This window comes from Mobula hypostoma, chromosome 11 (genome assembly GCF_963921235.1).
Source record: "Mobula hypostoma chromosome 11, sMobHyp1.1, whole genome shotgun sequence".
Classification (NCBI taxonomy): domain Eukaryota; kingdom Metazoa; phylum Chordata; class Chondrichthyes; order Myliobatiformes; family Myliobatidae; genus Mobula; species Mobula hypostoma.
The window spans coordinates 81,083,742-81,110,453 of NC_086107.1; the positions used below are offsets into that span (position 1 = coordinate 81,083,742).

General features: G+C 51.3%; 1 protein-coding gene across 1 annotated transcript in view; it reads right to left on the minus strand.

The window, feature by feature from the left end:
* Positions 1-1,599: 1,599 nt before the first annotated feature.
* tmem150b (transmembrane protein 150B) overlaps positions 1,600-26,712 on the minus strand; it is a 96,534-nt gene continuing 71,421 nt past the window's right edge. Inside the window, exons 4-7 of the mRNA XM_063062351.1 lie at positions 11,229-11,296; positions 8,943-9,070; positions 6,224-6,401; positions 1,600-3,690 (exon numbers count right to left, since the gene is read on the minus strand). Coding sequence (XP_062918421.1) covers positions 3,506-3,690; positions 6,224-6,401; positions 8,943-9,070; positions 11,229-11,296 — 559 coding nt within the window. The 3' untranslated portion in view covers positions 1,600-3,505. The remainder of the gene's footprint in view (positions 3,691-6,223; positions 6,402-8,942; positions 9,071-11,228; positions 11,297-26,712) is intronic.

The following is a 26,712-nucleotide window of genomic DNA, read 5'->3' on the forward strand; positions in this document are numbered from 1 at the left end:
TGCCCCATAGCACTGGTCACAACACCCAGAACCACAGCCCCATAGCACTGGTGACAACCCCCAGAACCACAGCGCCATAGCAATGGTCACAAACCCCCAGAACCACAGCCCCATAGCACTGGTCACAACCCCCAGAACCACAGCCCCAGAGCACTGGTCAGAACCCTCCAGAACCACAGCCCCAGAGCACTGGTCACAACCCCCCAGAACCACAGCCCCATAGCACTGGTCACAAACCCCCAGAACCACAGCCCCATAGCACTGGTCACAACCCCCAGAACCACAGCCCCATAGCACTGGTCACAATCCCCCAGAACCACAGCCCCATAGCACTGGTCACAATCCCCCAGAACCACAGCCCCATAGCACTGGTCACAATCCCCCAGAACCACAGCCCCATAGCACTGGTCACAACCCCCAAGAACCACAGCCCCATAGCACTGGTCACAACCCCCCAGAACCACAGCCCCATAGCACTGGTCATAACCCCACAGAACCACAGCCCCATAGCACTGGTCACAACCCCCAGAACCACAGCCCCATAGCACCGGTCACAACCCCCCAGAACCACAGCCCCATAGCACTGGTCACAACCCCCCAGAACCACAGCCCCATAGCACTGGTCACAACCCCCCAGAACCACAGCCCCATAGCATTGATCACAACTCCCCACAACCACAGCCCCATAGCACTGGTCACAACCCCCCAGAACCACAGCCCCATAGCACTGGTCACAACCCCCAGAACCACAGCCCCATAGCACTGGTCACAACCCCCCAGAACCACAGCCCCATAGCACTGGTCACAACCCGCAGAACTACAGCCCCAGAGCACTGGTCACAACCCCCCAAAACCACAGCCCTATAGCACTGGTCACAACTCCCAGAACCACAGCCCCATAGCACTGGTCACAACCCCCAGAACCACAGCCCCATAGCACTGGTCACAAACCCCCAGAACCACAGCCCCATAGCACTGGTCACAACTCCCTGAACCACAGCCCCATAGCACTGGTCACAACACCCAGAACCACAGCCCCATAGCACTGGTCACAACCCCCAGAACCACAGCGCCATAGCACTGGTCACAAACCCCCAGAACCACAGCCCTATAGCACTGGTCACAACCCCCAGAACCACAGCCCCATAGCACTGGTCACAACCCCCAGAACTACAGCCCCAGAGCACTGGTCACAACCCCCCAGAACCACAGCCCCATAGCACTGGTCACAACCCCCAGAACCACAGCCCCAGAGCACGGGTCAAAAACTCCCAGAACCACAGCCCCATAGCACTGGTCACAACCCCCCAGAACCACAGCCCCATAGCACTGGTCACAAACCCCCAGAACCACAGCCCCATAGCACTGGTCACAACCCCCAGAACCACAGCCCCACAGCACTGGTCACAACCCCCCAGAACCACAGCCCCACAGCACTGGTCACAAACCCCCAGAACCACAGCCCCATAGCACTGGTCACAACCCCCAGAACCACAGCCCCATAGCACTGGTCACAATCCCCCAGAACCACAGCCCCATAGCACTGGTCACAACCCCCAGAACCACAGCCCCACAGCACTGGTCACAACCCCCCAGAACCACAGCCCCACAGCACTGGTCACAAACCCCCAGAACCACAGCCCCATAGCACTGGTCACAACCCCCCAGAACCACAGCCCCATAGCACTTGTCAGAACCCCCAGAGCCCCACAGCCCTATAGTCCTATACCCCCACTGCCACAATGAACCACAGAACCACAGCCCATGCCAAGACTGTTTATGTTTGACAAGGGCGAGGAGGCAGTGTGGTGTCTCCCCATGCCATGACTGTTTACGTTTGACAAGGGGTTTGACAAGCTATCTGTTTCTCCCATCCCAGAGCCATTAAATTCCAGAACCACAGCCCCCTCTGGAGAAAACACACACAAAATGCTGGAGGGACTCAGCAGTTCAGGCTGCCGCTATGGAAAGTCTACAATTCAGGTTGAGACCTTGATGCAGGATCATCATCAAAGTCTCGGCTTGAAACATCAGCTCTCTATTCCTCTCCAGGGATGCTGAGTTCCACCAGCATCTTCTATGTGTAACTCTGGATTCCCAGCATTTGCAGAATCTCTCGTGTTCACCACCTGGAGAGAAACATCTTTCCACAATTCCCCTCTTGTCCTACAACCAGTTACCCTAAATCCACATTGCCCTGTTAAGGGACATTCAGTCACACAAAAGGACAGGAGGTTAAAACAGGCAGTGAGTAATTCCTCATTCCCCTGACCATTGCTGTTACTCCAAATCTGCTGGTTGGGTAGATCTACTCCCTCCTGGAAAACAGAAAGCAGAGAAAGTCGTTCAGCCTTTCATGTATGTTAGCCCATTCACTGGTTGATCTGCAGTGTTAATGTCAGTCAGCGCTCATCAGTTACACCATCAGTGTATCTCTGTGAAGTGGTGTCTCAGGAAGCCACCGTTTGTCACCAAAGATCTCCCCCACCCAGGCCATACCATCTTCTCTCAGCCACCATTGTACAGGGGGCACAGAAGCTTGAGGTGCAGGCCACCAGCTTCAGGAACGGCCACTTCTCTTGGTCTTGAACCAACCCTGTGCAACCCTAATCACTAGTTCAGAATATCAGAACCTTGACCACTTTCACCACTCTGCACTAGAATGGACTTTATTCTATTCTAATCATGTTCATTCTTGTAAAAATTGAGAAAAAACTTGTGTTTTGTTGTCAATGCTGCGTATCTGATGTTGTCTGCCTGGTGCGAGTTAAGTTTTCATTGCACCGACGCATACATGTGTGTACAATAATGATAAACTCAAATTGGACTTGGAATAAAAAGAAGAATGTAAATGATAAGATTCTTATTTTTCCTACTTTTTAGATCCACTTAAGTAATATAAACTAATCTGTTGATTGAATTAATTTTCTCTCTCTAGTAACCTGCATTTGTGTAGCACCCTTGATGTGGTTAAAATGTTTCAGGGGATGGGTAAACGTCTTTCAGGGAGCGTGGTGAAATGCCCTTTCAGGGAGCGTGGTGAAATGCCCTTTCAGGGAGCGTGGTGAAATGCCCTTTCAGGGAGCGTGGTGAAATGCCCTTTCAGGGAGCGTGATGAAATGCCCTTTCAGGGAGCGTGATGAAATGCCCTTTCAGGGAGCGTGATGAAATGCCCTTTCAGGGAGCGTGATGAAATGCCCTTTCAGGGAGCGTGGTGAAATGCCCTTTCAGAGAGCGTGATGAAATGCCCTGAGCTGCACCATGCTGCCATGGTAAACATCACCATGTTTCAAGGGAGCATGGTGAAATGTCCTTCAAGTGCGTGTGGTGTAATGTCCTTCAAGGGAGTGTGGCAAAATGTCCTCCAAGGTAGATAGGTTACTCCAAGTCAGCGAGGTAAAATGTCTTGCAAGGGAACGTGGTGAAATATCCTGAGGCACTTCAGAAACCACTGAGCATGATCCCGATGGAACACGGGAATCCCAGTCTGACGCTGCTGTTGCTGCTACAGCTCGAGCCTGGTGGTCGAATTCTGCATGGCAGTCTTCTCCCGCATGACGTGGAAGAAATGTCCATCGATATGCCCAAAGTCCACGGCGAAGAGCCCAAAGAGGAAGAGGAGGACCATCCCTGCCACCCACTCGCAAATGGCTGCCTCAGTCCGTAATTCCCAGAGGTGCAAGGGCACCACTGAATTGGCTGTCAAGGAGACAACAGTCGTTGAGTTTCTACTTCACTCGCTGCGAAGGGGTGGGGGTAGGGGTGGGAAAGGTGGTCATTTAGGAGTGAGGCCGAGAAGGCTTGTCCGACAGCTGTGAGGATTTCGTTTGAAATGCATTGATTTATTTTTTAGGGGAGATCTTTGATCTGCCAGAACATCTGGGGGAAGGAAGAAGAAGCAAGTGATCTGGAAAATCAAGGGGAGGGAGTGCTCATTGGGGAGGAAGTGTAAACGAGGGATCATTAAATAGTGCAGTAGTTGCAGGTGGACATATGGTGATCTCAAGCCTATCCCTCTTGTAGTGGGCAGCATAATGCTGTTACAGTACCAGCAAGCCAGGTTCAATTCCCACCGCTGCCTGTAATTCACCAGACTTCATCTGACGCTTTTCCTTATCGGTTTTCACTTCTCACCCACCCCCTTCTCCTCTCAAACTGCTGCCTGATGCTCGGACCTTCTCCAGCAGATTGCTTCTTGCTTCAGATTCCAGTATCTACAGACTCTTGTATCTCCTGAGCAGGAATATCAGCCTTTCCTCATTACCGGAGTATGTATTTTACCCAGTCAGTCAACATCAAAATCGATGGACAGTCGAAGAAGAAGAAGAAGAATTTTACCCAGTATAAACTAGATGGATTTCATTCAGAAGGTTTCTTTATGGGATATGAAAGTTGAGTTCTCCACCTTCAGTTAACCCACACTCTCCACTTTCCTGTCTTTCCTGTCTGGCTTTGGAGAGAGTGCAGAAGAGGTTCACCAGGATGTTGTCTACATTAGTGGGAAAATTATAAAAGGAGAGATTGAATCAACTAGGGTTGTTTTGTCTCGAGTGGCAGAGGGTGAGGGAAGACCTGATAAAAGTTTATAAAATTATGAAAGACATTGATTAGACAGTGGGAATCTTTTTTCCCTGGATCAAAATGTCTAATACTAGGGGGCAAACATTTAAGGTGAGAGGGGTATACGCAGAGGAGATACGCAGGACAGAGTGGAGGGTAGTGGTGGAGGCAGATACCACTCTCCATTGCACATCAATGGCTCTGCTGTGGAGAAGGTGAACAGCGCAAAGTTCCTTGGTGTGCACGTAATGGATGATTTAACCTGGACTCACAATACCTCCTCACTCATTACAGCAACGTCTACATTTTCTGATAAGATTGAGGCGTGCAAGGCTCTGTGAACCCATTCTAACAACTTTCAACGGGAAAACCATCAAGAGTGTCCTATCTAGCTGCAGTGTCTTGTGTGCCAGGGAAGCTGCAAGGCATCGGACTGCAAGACCCCAGGTAAAACTGCCGAGAGGATCATCAGGGTCTCCCTCGCCCCACTATGTGTGACATTTACTGACAGCATTGTAGATGAAGGGCCCAAAACATTGTTGAGGATCCCTACTACCCATCCCACAATCTCTTTGACCCACTATCTTCAGGAAGGAGGTACAGGAGCATCAGGACTAGGACTGCCAGACTGGGTAACAGTTTCTTCCCTCAGGCTGTGAGACTAATGAATACCCTTCCACTGCCGAGGTCTCGTCACTAGGTCACTGTTACTTACTGTTTACCTACTTCACATGCATTTTGAATTATAGTTTATTAACTTATTTTGTAGTATAATATTTCGGTATTTGTTTTGTGGGTGCACCATGGTCCGGAGGAACAATGTTTCATTTGATTTCATTTGGAGGAATGATGTTTTCATGTTTCAAATGCCAATAAACTTGAACTTGAGATGTGATAGAGGCACTTAGCGGGTTCTTAGATGTGCAGAGAACAGAGGGATATGGACCGTGAGCAGGCAGAAGGGATTAGATGGATTAATTTAGTTAGTTTGGCACAACATCCAGAGCTGAAAGGACTGTTCCTGTATGGACTGTTCTAAGTTCTATGCTTTCACCAGTTTGTGTTTGCTCCCAGTTCCAGCATCTGCAGTTTCCTGTGTCTCTGTTTACATCCCTGCTCTCAGAACAGTGCTTTAAGTTGAAACATTTACACATGGTTTACTGCCTATCATCTTTCTGAACCATGCTGGCTGAGAATGACGCCTTTGCTCCTGGCTCCTGACAAGCACCTTTGGAATTCTGTCCGGCTGAGAGCTGTGGAAGTGGAGTGGTGGGACGGAGATATGCCTTTGCCAAAGGTGGTGTAAGATGCTCCTTCTCTCCGCTACCCTTGGGCAAGCTGTAGCACCTGCTTAGCACCCTCCCCCCACCATCAGGAACATGTGAAGCCATGGGAACAGCTGGACCTGTTTATACAACCACTGAAGCCAGGCAGACAATGTCTGAAGAGTATTAATAATAGCTGGGGTCACCCATCTTGTAATGTCACTGCCCAGAAGAAGGCAATGGCAAAACACTTCTGTAGAGAAAGTTGCCAAGAACAATTAAGAAATTTGTCAAAGACCATGATCACCCATGCCATACTTGATACGGCACAGAATGATGACAGTGTTGCTCCTGGCTTCTCGCAAAGACCAGGCTCAGTCAATACGAACAAAGGATACACAAGATGAGGCAGACTGTGCACGTGAGGCTGGAGATAATCCGCACAGGCCCAATCCACTTGCCCCCGTGCCTTGGCTTGAGTCTATAGGTCAACACCACCTGCAGCCAGAAGTAAAGGTTCCCAATGAAGAACGCGAGAAAGGCTCCCACTAGGTGGACATGAATTTGGTTGACAGTCTGTGGAAAAAATGGACAAAGTTACTATTGGATATCATACTTATCAGAGAAACAGACTCTTTTACGTGTCAGGTCTATACTATCCAACAACCACATTGCCACTCAAACCTCCCATGGAAACACCAGTGTAAAAGGACCCAAGATGCTACAGGGAGTGGTGGGCTAGGCCAGTTCCATCAATGGTACAGCTCTCTTCATCATCCAGGACATTGACAAGCAATGTATCAGGAAGGTAGCAGTCATCATTAAGGATGCCCCGCCAGCTAGGCCATGGTGCCATCAGGCTGGAGGTACAGGAGCCAGAATACTCCCACCTCAAGGTTCAACAATAGCTTTTCCCCACTGCCAACAGGATCTTGAACCGACCTGAAAAACCCTGATTCTACCTCAGAGCACATTTCTCTCTTCTTTCATTAAAGTCATTATAATTGTTGTGGATAATTTATATTAATTTATCATTTATATTCGTCCTTTTTGTACTGCAGCTAGAGTAATGTTAATTTTCATGGCATTTAGACCCTGGCTGTGTGTATCCATGATGATAAATCTGTACATGAATCCTTCTCTCCCACACAGGTAGGTTGAATCTGGAGAAACTTAAGGGTATAGCTGGAGGGTCTCACCCTCAATTGTCAAATATTCTCCACAACCCCCCCCCCCCACCACCAGCAGGCACTGCCTAACCCACTAAATTCCTCCAGAAGTTTGTGCATTGCTCCAGATCCCAGCATTGCAATCTCTCGTGTCTCCAACACCACCGGGTAAAAGAATGCACGTGTTTCCATCTGCAACTGGGGTGTCATGGTTTCAGACGCTGGAGTTGCCCATTTAAGATAGCAATGAGGAGGAATTTCTCCTTGTGGGACATGAACCTTTGTATCTCCAATGAAGAGCTGTGGAAGTGGAGTCAGTGAATATTAACCATCAATTCCCACCGCTGTCTAACATTCTCAAAACAGGGGTGCTGCCATAACACTAACCGGGCATCATTTAAATAATATCCCTGTGCCAGTCAAAATAAACTTAACAGGCTTAAGCAGAAAGCACCAGGAGATCACATCACAAAGAGCAAGTTGCTCAAGAAGAACACCAGCAACTCTAATTGATTATGCTGCAACTTTATAAAACTCTGGTGAGACCACATCTGGAGTATTGCATACAGTTCTGGTCGCCTCACTACAGGAAGAATGTTGACTCTTTGGAGAGGGTGCTGAACAGGTCTACCTAGATGCTGCCTGGTTTAGAGGGTATGTGCTATCATGAGAGGCTGGATTCACTTGGGTTGTTTGCTCTGGAGTGTGGGAGGCTGATGATAGATCTGATAGAGGTTTACATGATTATGAAAGGCATAGATAGAGTGGACAGAGTTTCCCAGGGTTGAAATGTCTAATACCAGAGGGCATGCATTGAAGGTGAGAGGGGGTAGGTTCAAGGGGGATGTGAGGGATAACTTCTTTACTCAGAGAATCATGGATGCCTGGAATACTCTGCCTGGTATGGCGGTAAAGGCAGATACATTGGAGGCTTTTAAGAGACGATTGGATAGGCACATGAATGAGAGGAAGATGGAGGGATAGGGACATGGTGTAGGTAGGAGGGATTAGTGTTTCGGTGTTTTTGATTTGCTTTTTAGCTGGTTCAGCACAACATTGTGGGCCAAATGGCCTGTTCCTGTGCTGTACTCTTCTATGTTCTATGTTCTATGTTCTATGTTCCATGACTGTCATTAATCCAATTCAGGTGTTCTAAAGACCTGGGAGCCCAACGGTGTTAAGCCCCGCATAGGCCTGAAGAACTCATTACAGAAAGATCATAATGCCATAGATTATGAAGTTAAAATGTCCATCTTATCAGACTGGGGAACCGTTCAATCATCTTATAACAGAGGGATAGAAACTGTTTAAAGTTAAATTGGATGGATATATGGACAGGAAAGGAATGGAGGGTTATGGGCTGAGAGCAGGTTGGTGGGACTAGGTGAGAGTAAGAGTTCGGCACGGACTAGAAGGGCCGAGATGGCCTGTTTCCGTGCTGTAATTGTTATATGGTTATATAAGCTGTCATTGAGCCAGGTGGTACGTGCTTTTAGGCTTTTGTATCTCTTGCCTGATGGAAGAGAGAATGTCCGTGGTGGGTGGGGTCTTTAATTATCATTACTGACACCATTGAGGGGGAGCTGGTTTCTGTGATCATCATTGTGTAATTTCTTGCTGTCTGAGGCAGAGTGGTTGCCATACCAAGCCGTGATGCTTTCCATGATGCATTGATAGCAATTGGTGAAGCTGTGAATAAACCTAAGTTGTGAATGTGCTTATTAGTCGCAACACACCAGACATCGTGAGCAAGAGATCAGGCTCGATGGAGCAGCGAACAACCCCTACCCCTTAGCCCGGTACGTACCCAGCAATTCTCTGCCCTCAGTTGCAAGGGTTGGCACTGGTGTCAGTCCAACTGTGACCTTGAGAGATGTGTGTAGATAGAGCACACCCCTGCCGGGATTGTCCCTTCCTGCTTTCAGTGCAGTCTGGAACAGAAAATTACCTGGAAGTTCCCCACTAAAGAGCCGCCCACAGCACACAGACAGCCCGTCACCAAGCTGCCGATGTTCAGCCAGGACTGGCAGCCATAGTCCACCACTTGCTGGTATCTGATGACACAAACCCACGTCACTGCAAAGGCAGGAGAAAAGGACACTGTGAGAATCATATCAATACTGGTTTATTATTGGCCCGTGTACCAAGATACAGTGAAAAGCTTGTCTCACATACTGTTCATACAGATCAAATCATTACAGTGTATTCATCTAGAATCAGGTAAAACAATAACAATACAGAATCAAGTGTAAACACTACTGAAATGTGCTGTGCAGGTAAATGATAAAGCATAAGATCATAATGAGGACATGGTGAAGTATGAGGATATCTTATTATACAAGAGGACCAAGGGGTAGAAGCTCTCCTCGATCCTGCTGGTGCATACCTTCAGTCTTTTGTACCTTCTGCCGATGCAAGAGGGGAAAAGAGAGAATGTTGGGTTGGGGGTCGGGGGGGGGGGGGTAAGATTTTAGATTATGCTGGTTACTTTACTGAGGCAGCGACAAGTGCAGACAGAGTCCACAGAGGGGAGGCTGGGTCCAGTGATGTGCTTAGCTGTGTCCACAACTCTGCGGTTTCTCGTGGTCACATGCAGCGTAGTTGCCGTACCAAGCCGTTATGCGTCACAAGAATAAAATCCTCAATATCTATCACAATTGTGGGGCTGTATGTTACTGCTTGTTGGAGCTTGCTTTGCAGAGACTGCTTGAATCAACGAACTTGGGGAACTAGGTAAATATACAGACCAGAAAGGACAAGTATGTGGAGCTAGTGAGTTCCTTGGGTAGGGTGCAGCATAGACACGATGGGCCAAATGGCCTTTTACAGTGCTGTAACCACTTGATTATTCCAGGGGAAGGTACATTTTCATTATTTACACGAAATGCTTGTGATTATTAATCATTAACAGATTAGCGGCAGAGTGAAAGGCTAAAGATAGGTGGAGGGGCCGGTAGTGCTGAGAAAACGGAGAGTCTGCAGAGAGACTTGGATAGATTGGAAGAATGGGCAAAGAAGTGGCAAATGAAATACAATGTTGGAAAGTGTATGGTTATGCACTTTGGCAGAAGAAATAAACGGGCAGACTATTATTTAAATGGGGAGAGATTCAAAGTTCTGAGATGCAACAGGACTTGGGAGTCCTCATGCAGGATACCCTTAAAGTTAACCTCCAGGTTGAGTCAGTGGTGAAGAAGGTGAATGCAATGTTGGCATTCATTTCTAGAGGAATAGAGTATAGGAGCAGGGATGTGATGTTGAGGCTCTATAAGGCGCTGGTAAGACCTCACTTGGAGTACTGTGGGCAGTTTTGGTCTCCTTATTTAAGAAAGGATGTGCTGACGTTGGAGAGGGTACAGAGGAGATTCACTAGAATGATTCCGGGAATGAGAGGGTTAACATATGAGGAATGTTTATCCGCTCTTGGACTGTATTCCTTGGAGTTTAGAAGAATGAGGGGGGAACATAGAAACATTTCGAATGTTGAAAGGCATGGACAGAGTGGATGTGGCAACATTGTTTCCCATCGTGGGGGAGTCTAGTACGAGAGGGCATGACTTAAGGATTGAAGGGCGCCCATTCAGAACAGAGATGTGAAGAAATTCTTTTAGCCAGAGGGTGGTGAATCTGTGGAATTTGTTGCCACGGGCGGCAGTGGAGGCCAAGTCATTGGGTGTATTTAAGGCAGAGATTGATAGGTATCTGAGTAGCCAGGGCATCAAAGGTTATGGTGAGAAGGCGGGGGAGTGGGACTAAATGGGAGAATGGATCAGCTCATGATCAAATGGCGGAGCAGACTCGATGGGCCGAATGGCTGACTTCTGCTCCTTTGTCTTATGGTCTTAAAAGTGCAATCCAATCAGTGGTTAGGGCAATGCTTTACAGCACAAGCGAGACGGGTTCAATTCCCACACCTGTCTTTACATTTTCCCCATGATTACATGGATTTCCTGCAGGTGCTCCAGTTTACTGCCACATTTGAAGGGTCAGGGTTACAGTTAGTGAGCTGTGGGCATGCTATGCTGTGGCAGAAGCATAACAACACTTGCGAGCTGTCCCCACAGCACACCTTCGACGTTGATTGTTGACGCAAACGATGCACTTCACTGCATGTTCTGATGTACGTGTGACATCACTTCAATCTCATTGCTAGATGCAAGTGTAATTTCTCTTAGTCCCTTCACGCTGAGCCTGAGGAGGACGAGAACTGAAAACCGAGAAGGGATTTACTCACCTAGGAATGCCCCGATGTTCATGACTTGGCCAAAGAGACAACTCTGAGGAGGCTCTGCACCACAGACACTGAGGAGGGAACATAACTCCACTGGTGAATCTCATCTGGCTGTAATCTACACTCCTACCTAATAATGTGGCCACTGAGTGATTGTTCATGGCCTTCTGCTGCTGTAGCCCATCCACTTCAAGGTTTGACGTGTTGTGTGTTCAGAGATGCTCTTCTGCACACCACTGTAGTAATGCCTGGTTATCTGAATTACTGTCACCCTCCTGTCAGCATGGACTAATCTAGCCATTCTCCTCTGTTCAGTCTGATTAATACGGCTCTTTCGTCCACCGGACTGATGCCCACTGGATTTTTTTTGTTTCTCACACCATTCTCTGCAAACATTCTGATGTTTGATCTGAACCTTTTGACCATGTCTGCATGCTTTTGTGTACTGAGTTGCTGCCACATCAGTGGTTGATTAGATATTTGCATTAATGTGCAGGTATACCTAATAAAGTGACCACTGAGTGTATTCTACAAAGGACTACGTCCCCGGCCCTTCAGCCCATCATACTTTAACTCCCCCTACAGATGCCATGTCTTTGCCCTCAATGACTAACCCTCTTTCTTCTTGGATACTTACTTCTTGACCCATCCCACAAGGTAGCTTCACATTCGGAGTCAGCATCTTAACTGTACAGTGGAGGGTAGTTTCACATAACAATCTCTTAGAGTGACAAAGGGTCAGGAGAAGGCCATGCTGCCCATCGAATCCAGGACAGCCCTCTGTAGGGCAACTCAGTTTGACCATTCTTCTTTTCGTCCCCAGACACCTACCAGTTCATACCTTTCAACCTGGTGATCAGAGGAGTTCACCTCGGGATGGGGGAGAGAGTGCTGCTCACCTGGGGTCAGGAGAATAGAGGTGCCCACCTGTAGACATGAATTTAAAGGATCTCACTTCCGGATGGATGATTGCAATTCTTTTTGGGGATGGGGATGAGGTGAGCTCACCTGGGGATGGAGATTAGAGGGGCTCATGTGGAACAGACGATTAGAAGAGCTTACCTGGAGATGAAGGTGTCAGTAACTAATTGGGGTCAGATGTGGAGCTCAACCTGGGGACAGGAGTATTAGAGCAGATCGCCGGAGTATGGGAGATCGAGGCAGCTCATCTGTGGACAAGGGATTGGAGCAGATCACATCGGTATAGGGAATTGGAATACCTCAATTCTATATAGGTGTTTGGAGCAGTTCACCTGGTTACGGGAGATCGGAGCAGCTCACCTGGGTACGGGGAATTGGAGCAGATCACCTGGGTACGGGGGATTGGAGCAGATCACCTGGGTACAGGGGATTAGAGCAGCTCACCTGGGTACAGGAGATTGGAGCAGATCACCTGGGTATGGGGGATTGAAGCTGCTCACCTGGGTATGGGGGATTAGAGCAGATCACCTGAGTACAGGGGATTGGAGCAGAGCACCTGGGTATGGGGTGTTGGAGCAGATCACCTGGGTACAGGGGATTGGAGCTGCTCACCTGGGTACAGGGGATTGGAGCAGATCACCTGGGTAAGGGGGATTGGAGCAGATCACCTAGGTACAGGGAATTGGAGTAGCTCAATTTTGAACAGGTGTTTGGAGCAGTTCACCTGGGTACAGGTGTTTGGAGCAGTTCACCTGGGTGGAGGGGATTGGAGCAGATCACCTGGGTATGGGGGATTGGAGTAGCTTAATTCTGTACAGGTGTTTGGAGCAGTTCACCTGGGTACGGGGGATCGGAGCAGCTCACCTGGGTACACGGGATTGGAGAAGATCACCTGGGTATGGGGCATCGGAGCAGCTCACCTGGGTACACGGGATTGGAGCAGCTCACCTTGGTACGGGGGATGGGAGCAGATCACCTGGGTACAGGGGATTGGAGCAGATCACCTGGGTATGGGGGGTTGGAACAGATCACCTGGGTACGGAGGATTGTAGCAGATGACCTGGGTACAGGCATATCACCTGGGTACGGGGGACTGGAGCAGATCACCTGGGTACGGGGGATTGGAGCAGATCACCTGGGTATGTGGGATTGGAGCAGATCACCTGGGTATGGGAGATTGGAGCATATCACCTGATTACAGTGGATTGAAGTAGATCACCTGGGCTCAGGAGGTTGGAGCAGATCACCTGGGTACAGGGGATTGGAGCATATCACCTGGATATGGGGGATTAGAGCAGATCACCTGGGTACAGGGGGATTGGAGCAGATCAACCTGGGTACAGGAGATTGGAGCAGATCACCTGGGTACGGGGGATTGGAGCAGATAACCTAGGCACAGGGGATTGGATCATATCACCTGGGTGCAGGGGATTTGAGCAGATCACCTGTGTATGGGGATTGGAACAGATCACCTGGGTACAGGAGATTGAAGCTGATCACCTGGGTACAGGGGATTGGAGCACATCACCTGAGTACAGCTGTTTGCAGCAGATCACCTGCGTACAGGGGGTGAGAGAAGATCACCTGGGTACAGCGCATTGGAGCAGATCACCAGGGTACAGGGGATTTTAGCAGATCACCTGACTATGGAGGATTGGAGCAGATCACCTGGGTACGGGGGATTGGAGCAGATCACCTGGGTATCGGGGATTGGAGCAGATCACCTGGGTATGGGGGATTGCAGCAGATCACCTGGGTACACGGGATTGGAGCAGCTCAGCTGGATATGTGGGATTAGAGCAGATCACCTGGGTACGGGGGATTGGAGCAGATAACCTGGGCACAGGGGATTGGAGCAGATCAGATGGGTATGGGGGAATGGAACAGATCACCTGGGTATGGGGGATTGGAGCAGGTCACCTAGGTACGGGGAATTGGAGTAGCTCAATTTTGAACAGGTGTTTGGAGCAGTTCACCTGGGTACAGGTGTTTGGAGCAGTTCATCTGGGTACGGGGGATCGGAGCAGCTCACCAGGGTACATGGGATTGGAGCAGATCACCTGGGTATGGGGCATCGGAGCAGCTCACCTGGGTACACGGGATTGGAGCAGCTCAGATGGATATGTGGGATTAGAGCAGATCACCTGGATACGGGAGATTGGAGCAGATCACCTGGGTACAGGGGGATTGGAGCAGATCAACCTGGGTACAGGAGATTGGAGCAGATCACCTGGGTATGGGGGATTGGAGCAGATAACCTGGGCACAGGGGATTGGAGCAGATCACCTGGGTACAGGGGAATGGAGAAGATCACCTGGGTACAGGGGATTGGAGCAGCTCACCTGGTTATGGGTGATTGGAGCAGATCACCCGGGTACAGGGGATTGGAGCAGATCATCTGGGTACAGGGGATTGGAGCAGATCAACTGGGTACACGGGGTTCTAGCATATCACCAGGGTACAGTGGATTGGAGCAGATCAACTGGGTACAGTGGATTGGAGCATATCACCATGGTATGGGGGATTGGAGCCGATCACCTGGGTAAGGGGGATTCGAGCAGTTCACCTGGCTACAGGGGATTGGAGCAGCTCACCTGGTTACGGGTGATTGGAGCAGATCACCCGGGTACAGGGGATTGGAGCAGATCACCTGGGTAGGGGGAATTGGAGCATATCACCTAGATACAGGGAATTAGATCAGATCACCTAGGTACAGGGGATTCGAGAATATCACCTGGGTACGGGGGATTGGAGCAGATCACCTGGGTAGGGGGGATTGAAGCAGATCACCTGAGTACAGAGCATCAGAGCAGATCACCTGGGTACAGAGGATTGGAGCACATCACCTGAGTACAGCTGTTTGCAGCAGATCACCTGAGTACAGCGCATTGGAGCAGATCACCAGGGTATGGGGGATTTTAGCAGATCACCTGGCTATGGAAGATTGGAGCAGATCACCTGGGTATGGGGGGTTGGAGCAGATCACCTGGGTATCGGGGATTGGAGCAGATCACCTGGGTATGGGGAATTGCAGCAGATCACCTGGGTAAAGCAGATTGGAGCACATCACCTGAGTACAGGTCTTTGCAGCATATCACCTGTGCACAGGGGATTGGAACAGAACACCTGGGTACAGGGGATTGGATCAGGTCTCCTGGGTAAGGGGGATTGGAGCAGATCTCCTGGGTATGGGGGATTGCAGCAGATGACCTGCATACAGTAGATTGGAGCAGATCACCTGGGTACAGTAGAATGGAGCACATCATCTGAGTACAGGTCTTTGCAGCATAACACCTGGGCACAGGAGATTGGAACAGATCACCTGGGTACAAGGGATTGGAGTAGCTCACTTGGGTACAGGGGATTGGAGCAGATCACCTGGGTATAGAGGATTGGAGCAGATCACCTGGTTACGAGGTATTGGAGCAGATCACCTGGGCACTGGGGATTGGAGCATATCACCTTGGTGCAGGGGATTTGAGCAGATCACCTGTGTATGGGGATTGGAACAGATCACCTGGGTACAGGAGATTGAAGCTGATCACCTGGGTACAGGGGATTGGAGCACATCACCTGAGTACAGCTGTTTGCAGCAGATCACCTGCGTACAGGGGGTCAGAGAAGATCACCTGGGTAGGGGGGGATTGGAGCATATCACCTGAATACAGGGAATTAGATCAGATCACCTAGGTACAGGGGATTCGAGAATATCACCTGGGTACGGGGGATTGGAGCAGATCACCTGGGTAGGGGGGATTGAAGCAGATCACCTGAGTACAGTGCATCGGAGCAGATCACCTGGGTACAGAGGATTGGAGCACATCACCTGAGTACAGCTGTTTGCAGCAGATCACCTGAGTACAGCGCATTGGAGCAGATCACCAGGGTACGGGGGATTTTAGCAGATCACCTGGCTATGGAGGATTGGAGCAGATCACCTGGGTACGGGGGATTGGAGCAGATCACCTGGGTATCGGGGATTGGAGCAGATCACCTGGGTATGGGGGATTGCAGCAGATCACCTGGGTAAAGCAGATTGGAGCACATCACCTGAGTACAGGTCTTTGCAGCATATCACCTGTGCACAGGGGATTGGAACAGAACACCTGGGTACAGGGGATTGGATCAGATCTCCTGGGTAAGGGGGATTGGAGCAGATCTCCTGGGTATGGGGGATTGCAGCAGATGACCTGCATACAGTAGATTGGAGCAGATCACCTGGGTACAGTAGAATGGAGCACATCACCTGAGTACAGGTCTTTGCAGCATAACACCTGGGCACAGGGGATTGGAACAGATCACCTGGGTATAGGGGATTGGAGCAGATCACCTGGTTACGGGGGGTTGGAGCAGATCACCTGGGCACTGGGGATTGGAGCATTTCACCTGGGTGCAGGGGATTTGAGCAGATCACCTGTGTATGGGGATTGGAACAGATCACCTGGGTACAGGAGATTGAAGCTGATAACCTGGGTACAGGGGATTGGAGCACATCACCTGAGTACAGCTGTTTGCAGCATATCACCTGCGTACAGGGGGTGAGAGAAGATCACCTGGGTACAGCGCATTGGAGCAGATCACCAGGGTACAGGGGATTTTAGCAGATCACCTGACTATGGAGGATTGGAGCAGCTCACCTGGGTACGGGGGATTGGAGCAGATCACCTGGGTATCGGGGATTGGAGCAGATCACCTGGGTATGGAGGATTGCAGCAGATCACCTGGGTAAAGCAGGTTGGAGCACATCACCTGAGTACAGGTCTTTGCAGCATATAACCTGTGCACAGGGGATTGGAACAGATCACCTGGGTACAGGGGATTGGATCAGATCACCTGAGTAAGGGGGATTGGAGTAGATCTCCTGGGTATGGGGGATTGCAACAGATGACCTGGGTACAGTAGAATGGAGCAGCTACCTGGATACAGGGAATTGGAGCAGATCGCCTGGGTTATGGGGATTGGAGCAGATCACCTGGGTTTGGGGGCTTGGAGCAGAACACCTGAGTACAGGGCATTGGAGCAGATCTCCTGTGTATGGGGGATTGGATCAGCTCACCTGGGCCCAACGGATTGGAGCAGATCACCTGGGTACAGGAGATTGGAGCAGATCAAATGGGTATGGGGGATTGGAGCAGATCACCTGGGTATGGGGAATTGCAGCAGGTCACCTGGGTACAGGGGATTGGAGCAGCTCACTTGGGCACAGGGGATTGGAGCAGATCACCTGCGTACAGGGGATTGGAGCAGATCACCTTGGTACAGGAGATTGGAGTAGCTCACCTGGGTATGGGGGATTAAGGCAGATCACCTGGGTACAGGGGATTGGAACAGATCACCTGGGTATGGGGGATTGGAGCAGATCACCTGGGTACAGGAGATTGGAGCATATCAACTGGGTACAGCGGATTGGAGCAGCTCACCTGGGTACAGGAGATTGAAGCTGATCACCTGAGTACAGGGGATTGGAGCACATCACCTGAGTACAGCTGTTTGCAGCAGATCACCTGCGTACAGGGGGTGAGAGAAGATCACCTGGGTACAGCGCATTGGAGCAGATCACCAGGGTACAGGGGATTTTAGCAGATCACCTGACTATGGAGGATTGGAGCAGCTCACCTGGGTATGGGGGATTGGAGCAGATCACCTGGGTATCGGGGATTGGAGCAGATCACCTGGGTATGGGGAATTGCAGCAGATCACCTGGGTAAAGCAGGTTGGAGCACATCACCTGAGTACAGGTCTTTGCAGCATATAACCTGTGCACAGGGGATTGGAACAGATCACCTGGGTACAGGGGATTGGATCAGATCACCTGAGTAAGGGGGATTGGAGCTGATCTCCTGGGTATGGGGGATTGCAACAGATGACCTGGGTACAGTAGAATGGAGCAGCTACCTGGGTACAGGGAATTGGAGCAGATCGCCTGGGTATAGAGGATTGGAGCAGATCACCTGGTTACGAGGTATTGGAGCAGATCACCTGGGCACTGGGGATTGGAGCATATCACCTTGGTGCAGGGGATTTGAGCAGATCACCTGTGTATGGGGATTGGAACAGATCACCTGGGTACAGGAGATTGAAGCTGATCACCTGGGTACAGGGGATTGGAGCACATCACCTGAGTACAGCTGTTTGCAGCAGATCACCTGCGTACAGGGGGTGAGAGAAGATCACCTGGGTAGGGGGGGATTGGAGCATATCACCTGAATACAGGGAATTAGATCAGATCACCTAGGTACAGGGGATTCGAGAATATCACCTGGGTACGGGGGATTGGAGCAGATCACCTGGGTAGGGGGGATTGAAGCAGATCACCTGAGTACAGTGCATCGGAGCAGATCACCTGGGTACAGAGGATTGGAGCACATCACCTGAGTACAGCTGTTTGCAGCAGATCACCTGAGTACAGCGCATTGGAGCAGATCACCAGGGTACGGGGGATTTTAGCAGATCACCTGGCTATGGAGGATTGGAGCAGATCACCTGGGTACGGGGGATTGGAGCAGATCACCTGGGTATCGGGGATTGGAGCAGATCACCTGGGTATGGGGGATTGCAGCAGATCACCTGGGTAAAGCAGATTGGAGCACATCACCTGAGTACAGGTCTTTGCAGCATATCACCTGTGCACAGGGGATTGGAACAGATCACCTGGGTACAGGGGATTGGATCAGATCTCCTGGGTAAGGGGGATTGGAGCAGATCTCCTGGGTATGGGGGATTGCAGCAGATGACCTGCATACAGTAGATTGGAGCAGATCACCTGGGTACAGTAGAATGGAGCACATCACCTGAGTACAGGTCTTTGCAGCATAACACCTGGGCACAGGGGATTGGAACAGATCACCTGGGTACAAGGGATTGGAGTAGCTTACTTGGGTACAGGGGATTGGAGTAGCTCACTTGGGTACAGGGGATTGGAGCAGATCACCTGGGTATAGGGGATTGGAGCAGATCACCTGGTTACGGGGGGTTGGAGCAGATCACCTGGGCACTGGGGATTGGAGCATTTCACCTGGGTGCAGGGGATTTGAGCAGATCACCTGTGTATGGGGATTGGAACAGATCACCTGGGTACAGGAGATTGAAGCTGATAACCTGGGTACAGGGGATTGGAGCACATCACCTGAGTACAGCTGTTTGCAGCAGATCACCTGCGTACAGGGGGTGAGAGAAGATCACCTGGGTACAGCGCATTGGAGCAGATCACCAGGGTACAGGGGATTTTAGCAGATCACCTGACTATGGAGGATTGGAGCAGCTCACCTGGGTACGGGGGATTGGAGCAGATCACCTGGGTATCGGGGATTGGAGCAGATCACCTGGGTATGGAGGATTGCAGCAGATCACCTGGGTAAAGCAGGTTGGAGCACATCACCTGAGTACAGGTCTTTGCAGCATATAACCTGTGCACAGGGGATTGGAACAGATCACCTGGGTACAGGGGATTGGATCAGATCACCTGAGTAAGGGGGATTGGAGTAGATCTCCTGGGTATGGGGGATTGCAACAGATGACCTGGGTACAGTAGAATGGAGCAGCTACCTGGGTACAGGGAATTGGAGCAGATCGCCTGGGTTATGGTGATTTGAACAGATCACCTGGGTTTGGGGGCTTGGAGCAGAACACCTGAGTACAGGGCATTGGAGCAGATCTCCTGTGTATGGGGAATTGGATCAGCTCACCTGGGCCCAGCGGATTGGAGCAGATCAGCTGGGTACAGGAGATTGGAGCAGATCAAATGGGTACGGGGGATTGGAGCAGATCACCTGGGTATGGGGAATTGCAGCAGATCACCTGGGTACAGGGGATTGGAGCAGCTCACTCGGGCACAGGGGATTGGAGCAGATCACCTGGGTTATGGGGATTGGAGCAGATCACCTTGGTACAGGGGATTGGAGTAGCTCACCTGGGTATGGGGGATTAAGGCAGATCACCTGGGTACAGTGGATTGGAACAGATCACCTGGGTATGGGGAATTGGAGCAGATCACCTGGGTAAAGGAGATTGGAGCAGATCACCTGGGTACAGGGGATTGGAGCAGAACACCTGAGTAAAGGGCATTGGAGCAGCTCACCTGGGTATGGGGGGTTGGAGCGAATCACCTGAGTTATGGGGATTGGAGCAGATCATCTTGGTACAGGGGATTGGAGTAGCTCACCTGGGTATGGGGGATTAAGGCAGATCACCTGGGTACAGTGGATTGGAGTAGCTCACTTGGGTACAGGGGATTGGAGCAGATCGCCTGGGTACAGGGGTTGGAGCAGATCACCTGGTTACGGGGGATTGGAGCAGATCACCTGGGTACGGGGCATTGGAGCAGGTCACCTGGGGATGGGGTATTGGAGCTGATTACCTGGGTATAGGGATTGGAGCAGATCACCTGGGTTATGGGGATTGCAGCAGATCACCTCAGTAAAGGGGATTGGCTCATATCACCTGATTACAGGGGATTGGAACAGATCACCTGGGTGCAGGGGATTGTAGCAGATGACCTGGGTTATGGGGATTGGAGCAGATCATCTGGATACGGCAAATTGGTGCAGAGCACCTGGGTTATGGTAATTAGAGCAGCTCACTTGGGTACAGGGGATTGGAGCAGAACACCTGAGTACAGGGGATTGGAGCAGATCACCTGGGTATGGGGGATTGAAGCTGCTCACCTGGGTATGGGGGATTAGAGCAGATCACCTGAGTACAGGGGATTGGAGCAGAGCACCTGGGTATGGGGTGTTGGAGCAGATCACCTGGGTACAGGGGATTGGAGCTGCTCACCTGGGTACAGGGGATTGGAGCAGATCACCTGGGTAAGGGGGATTGGAGCAGATCACCTGGGTATGGGGTATTGGAGCTGATTACCTGGGTATAGGGATTGGAGCAGATCACCTGGGTTATGGGGATTGCAGCAGATCACCTCAGTAAAGGGGATTGGCTCATATCACCTGATTACATGGGATTGGAGCAGATCACCTGGTTACGGGAGATCGGAGCAGCTCACCTGGGTACGGGGAATTGGAGCAGATCACCTGGGTACGGGGGATTGGAGCAGATCACCTGGGTACAGGGGATTAGAGCAGCTCACCTGGGTACAGGAGATTGGAGCAGATCACCTGGGTATGGGGGATTGAAGCTGCTCACCTGGGTATGGGGGATTAGAGCAGATCACCTGAGTACAGGGGATTGGAGCAGAGCACCTGAGTATGGGGTGTTGGAGCAGATCACCTGGGTACAGGGGAATGGAGCTGCTCACCTGGGTACAGGGGATTGGAGCAGATCACCTGGGTAAGGGGGATTGGAGCAGATCACCTAGGTACAGGGAATTGGAGTAGCTCAATTTTGAACAGGTGTTTGGAGCAGTTCACCTGGGTACAGGTGTTTGGAGCAGTTCACCTGGGTGGAGGGGATTGGAGCAGATCACCTGGGTATGGGGGATTGGAGTAGCTTAATTCTGTACAGGTGTTTGGAGCAGTTCACCTGGGTACGGGGGATCGGAGCAGCTCACCTGGGTACACGGGATTGGAGAAGATCACCTGGGTATGGGGCATCGGAGCAGCTCACCTGGGTACACGGGATTGGAGCAGCTCACCTTGGTACGGGGGATGGGAGCAGATCACCTGGGTACAGGGGATTGGAGCAGATCACCTGGGTATGGGGGGTTGGAACAGATCACCTGGGTACGGAGGATTGTAGCAGATGACCTGGGTACAGGCATATCACCTGGGTACGGGGGACTGGAGCAGATCACCTGGGTACGGGGGATTGGAGCAGATCACCTGGGTATGTGGGATTGGAGCAGATCACCTGGGTATGGGAGATTGGAGCATATCACCTGATTACAGTGGATTGAAGTAGATCACCTGGGCTCAGGAGGTTGGAGCAGATCACCTGGGTACAGGGGATTGGAGCATATCACCTGGATATGGGGGATTAGAGCAGATCACCTGGGTACAGGGGGATTGGAGCAGATCAACCTGGGTACAGGAGATTGGAGCAGATCACCTGGGTACGGGGGATTGGAGCAGATAACCTAGGCACAGGGGATTGGATCATATCACCTGGGTGCAGGGGATTTGAGCAGATCACCTGTGTATGGGGATTGGAACAGATCACCTGGGTACAGGAGATTGAAGCTGATCACCTGGGTACAGGGGATTGGAGCACATCACCTGAGTACAGCTGTTTGCAGCAGATCACCTGCGTACAGGGGGTGAGAGAAGATCACCTGGGTACAGCGCATTGGAGCAGATCACCAGGGTACAGGGGATTTTAGCAGATCACCTGACTATGGAGGATTGGAGCAGATCACCTGGGTACGGGGGATTGGAGCAGATCACCTGGGTATCGGGGATTGGAGCAGATCACCTGGGTATGGGGGATTGCAGCAGATCACCTGGGTACACGGGATTGGAGCAGCTCAGCTGGATATGTGGGATTGGAGCAGATAACCTGGGCACAGGGGATTGGAGCAGATCAGATGGGTATGGGGGAATGGAACAGATCACCTGGGTATGGGGGATTGGAGCAGGTCACCTAGGTACGGGGAATTGGAGTAGCTCAATTTTGAACAGGTGTTTGGAGCAGTTCACCTGGGTACAGGTGTTTGGAGCAGTTCACCTGGGTACAGGGGATCGGAGCAGCTCACCAGGGTACATGGGATTGGAGCAGATCACCTGGGTATGGGGCATCGGAGCAGCTCACCTGGGTACACGGGATTGGAGCAGCTCAGATGGATATGTGGGATTAGAGCAGATCACCTGGATACGGGAGATTGGAGCAGATCACCTGGGTACAGGGGGATTGGAGCAGATCAACCTGGGTACAGGAGATTGGAGCAGATCACCTGGGTATGGGGGATTGGAGCAGATAACCTGGGCACAGGGGATTGGAGCAGATCACCTGGGTACAGGGGAATGGAGAAGATCACCTGGGTACAGGGGATTGGAGCAGATCACCTGCGTATGGGGGATTGGTGAGATCAGATGGGTACGGGGGAATGGAACAGATCACCTGGGTATGGGGGATTGGAGCAGATCACCTGAGTACAGGGGATTGGAGCAGATCACCTGGGTACGGAGGATTGTAGCAGATCACCTGGGTACAGGCATATCACCTGGGTACGGGGGACTGGAGCAGATCACCTGGGTACAGGGGATTGGAGCATATCACCTGGGTATGGGGGATTGGAGCAGATCACCTGGGTAGGGGGGATTGAAGCAGAACACCTGAGTACAGTGCATCAGAGCAGATCACCTGGGTACAGAGGATTGGAGCAGATCACTGGGGCATGGGGGATTGGAGCAGATCAACTGGGTACAAGCGATTGGAGCAGCTCACCTTGGTACAAGGGATTGGAGCAGATCACCTGGATACAGGGAATTGGAGCAGCTCACCTGGGTACAGGGGATTGGAGCATATCACCTGGGTACGGGGGATTGGAGCAGATCACCTGGGTAGGGGGGATTGGAGCAGATCACCTGGGTACAGGGAATTGGAGCAGCTCACCAGGGTACAGGGGATTTTAGCAGATCACCTGACTATGGAGGATTGGAGCAGATCACCTAGGTATGGGAGATTGGAGCATATCACCTGATTACAGTGGATTGAAGTAGATCACCTGGGCACAGGGGGTTGGTGCAGATTACCTGGGTACAGGGGATTGGAGCAGATCACAGTATGGGGAATTAGAGCAGATCACCTGGGTACCAGGGATTCGAGCAGATCACCTGGCTACAGGGGATTGGAGCAGCTCAGCTGGTTACGGGTGATTGGAGCAGATCACCCGGGTACAGGGGATTGGAGCAGATCACCTGTGTAGGGGGGATTGAAGCAGATCACCTGAGTACAGTTGATCAGAGCAGATCACCTGGGTACAGAGGATTGGAGCAGATCACCTGGGTACAGGGGATTGGAGCAGATCACCTGGCTACAGGGGATTGGAGCAGCTCACCTGGTTATGGGTGATTGGAGCAGATCACCCGGGTACAGGGGATTGGAGCAGATCATCTGGGTACAGGGGATTGGAGCAGATCAACTGGGTACACGGGGTTCTAGCATATCACCAGGGTACAGTGGATTGGAGCAGTTCACCTGGGTACAGTGGATTGGAGCATATCACCATGGTATGGGGGATTGGAGCCGATCACCTGGGTAAGGGGGATTCGAGCAGTTCACCTGGCTACAGGGGATTGGAGCAGCTCACCTGGTTACGGGTGATTGGAGCAGATCACCCGGGTACAGGGGATTGGAGCAGATCATCTGGGTACAGGGGATTGGAGCAGATCACCTGGGTAGGGGGAATTGGAGCATATCACCTAGATACAGGGAATTAGATCAGATCACCTAGGTACAGGGGATTCGAGAATATCACCTGGGTACGGGGGATTGGAGCAGATCACCTGGGTAGGGGGGATTGAAGCAGATCACCTGAGTACAGAGCATCAGAGCAGATCACCTGGGTACAGAGGATTGGAGCACATCACCTGAGTACAGCTGTTTGCAGCAGATCACCTGAGTACAGCGCATTGGAGCAGATCACCAGGGTATGGGGGATTTTAGCAGATCACCTGGCTATGGAGGATTGGAGCAGATCACCTGGGTATGGGGGATTGGAGCAGATCACCTGGGTATCAGGGATTGGAGCAGATCACCTGGGTATGGGGAATTGCAGCAGATCACCTGGGTAAAGCAGATTGGAGCACATCACCTGAGTACAGGTCTTTGCAGCATATCACCTGTGCACAGGGGATTGGAACAGAACACCTGGGTACAGGGGATTGGATCAGGTCTCCTGGGTAAGGGGGATTGGAGCAGATCTCCTGGGTATGGGGGATTGCAGCAGATGACCTGCATACAGTAGATTGGAGCAGATCACCTGGGTACAGTAGAATGGAGCACATCATCTGAGTATAGGTCTTTGCAGCATAACACCTGGGCACAGGGGATTGAAACAGATCACCTGGGTACAAGGGATTGGAGTAGCTCACTTGGGTACAGGGGATTGGAGCAGATCACCTGGGTATAGGGGATTGGAGCAGATCACCTGGTTACGAGGTATTGGAGCAGATCACCTGGGCACTGGGGATTGGAGCATATCACCTTGGTGCAGGGGATTTGAGCAGATCACCTGTGTATGGGGATTGGAACAGATCACCTGGGTACAGGAGATTGAAGCTGATCACCTGGGTACAGGGGATTGGAGCACATCACCTGAGTACAGCTGTTTGCAGCAGATCACCTGCGTACAGGGGGTGAGAGAAGATCACCTGGGTAGGGGGGGATTGGAGCATATCACCTGGATACAGGGAATTAGATCAGATCACCTAGGTACAGGGGATTCGAGAATATCACCTGGGTACGGGGGATTGGAGCAGATCACCTGGGTAGGGGGGATTGAAGCAGATGACCTGAGTACAGTGCATCGGAGCAGATCACCTGGGTACAGAGGATTGGAGCACATCACCTGAGTACAGCTGTTTGCAGCAGATCACCTGAGTACAGCGCATTGGAGCAGATCACCAGGGTACGGGGGATTTTAGCAGATCACCTGGCTATGGAGGATTGGAGCAGATCACCTGGGTATCGGGGATTGGAGCAGATCATCTGGGTATGGGGGATTGCAGCAGATCACCTGGGTAAAGCAGATTGGAGCACATCACCTGAGTACAGGTCTTTGCAGCATATCACCTGTGCACGGGGGATTTTAGCAGATCACCTGGCTATGGAGGATTGGAGCAGATTACCTGGGTACAGGGGATTGGAGCAGATCACAGTATGGGGAATTAGAGCAGATCACCTGGGTACCAGGGATTCGAGCAGATCACCTGGCTACAGGGGATTGGAGCAGCTCACCTGGTTACGGGTGATTGGAGCAGATCACCCGGGTACAGGGGATTGGAGCAGATCATCTGGGTACAGGGGATTGGAGCAGATCAACTGGGTACACGGGGTTCTAGCATATCACCAGGGTACAGTGGATTGGAGCAGATCACCTGGGTACAGTGGATTGGAGCAGATCACCATGGTATGGGGGATTGGAGCCGATCACCTGGGTAAGGGGGATTCGAGCAGTTCACCTGGCTACAGGGGATTGGAGCAGCTCACCTGGTTACGGGTGATTGGAGCAGATCACCCGGGTACAGGGGATTGGAGCAGATCATCTGGGTACAGGGGATTGGAGCAGATCAACTGGGTACACGGGGTTCTAGCATATCACCAGGGTACAGGAGATTCGAGAATATCACCTGGGTACGGGGGATTGGAGCAGATCACCTGGGTAGGGGGGATTGAAGCAGATCACCTGAGTACAGTGCATCGGAGCAGATCACCTGGGTACAGAGGATTGGAGCACATCACCTGAGTACAGCTGTTTGCAGCAGATCACCTGAGTACAGCGCATTGGAGCAGATCACCAGGGTATGGGGGATTTTAGCAGATCACCTGGCTATGGAGGATTGGAGCAGATCACCTGGGTACGGGGGATTGGAGCAGATCACCTGGGTATCGGGGATTGGAGCAGATCACCTGGGTATGGGGGATTGCAGCAGATCACCTGGGTAAAGCAGATTGG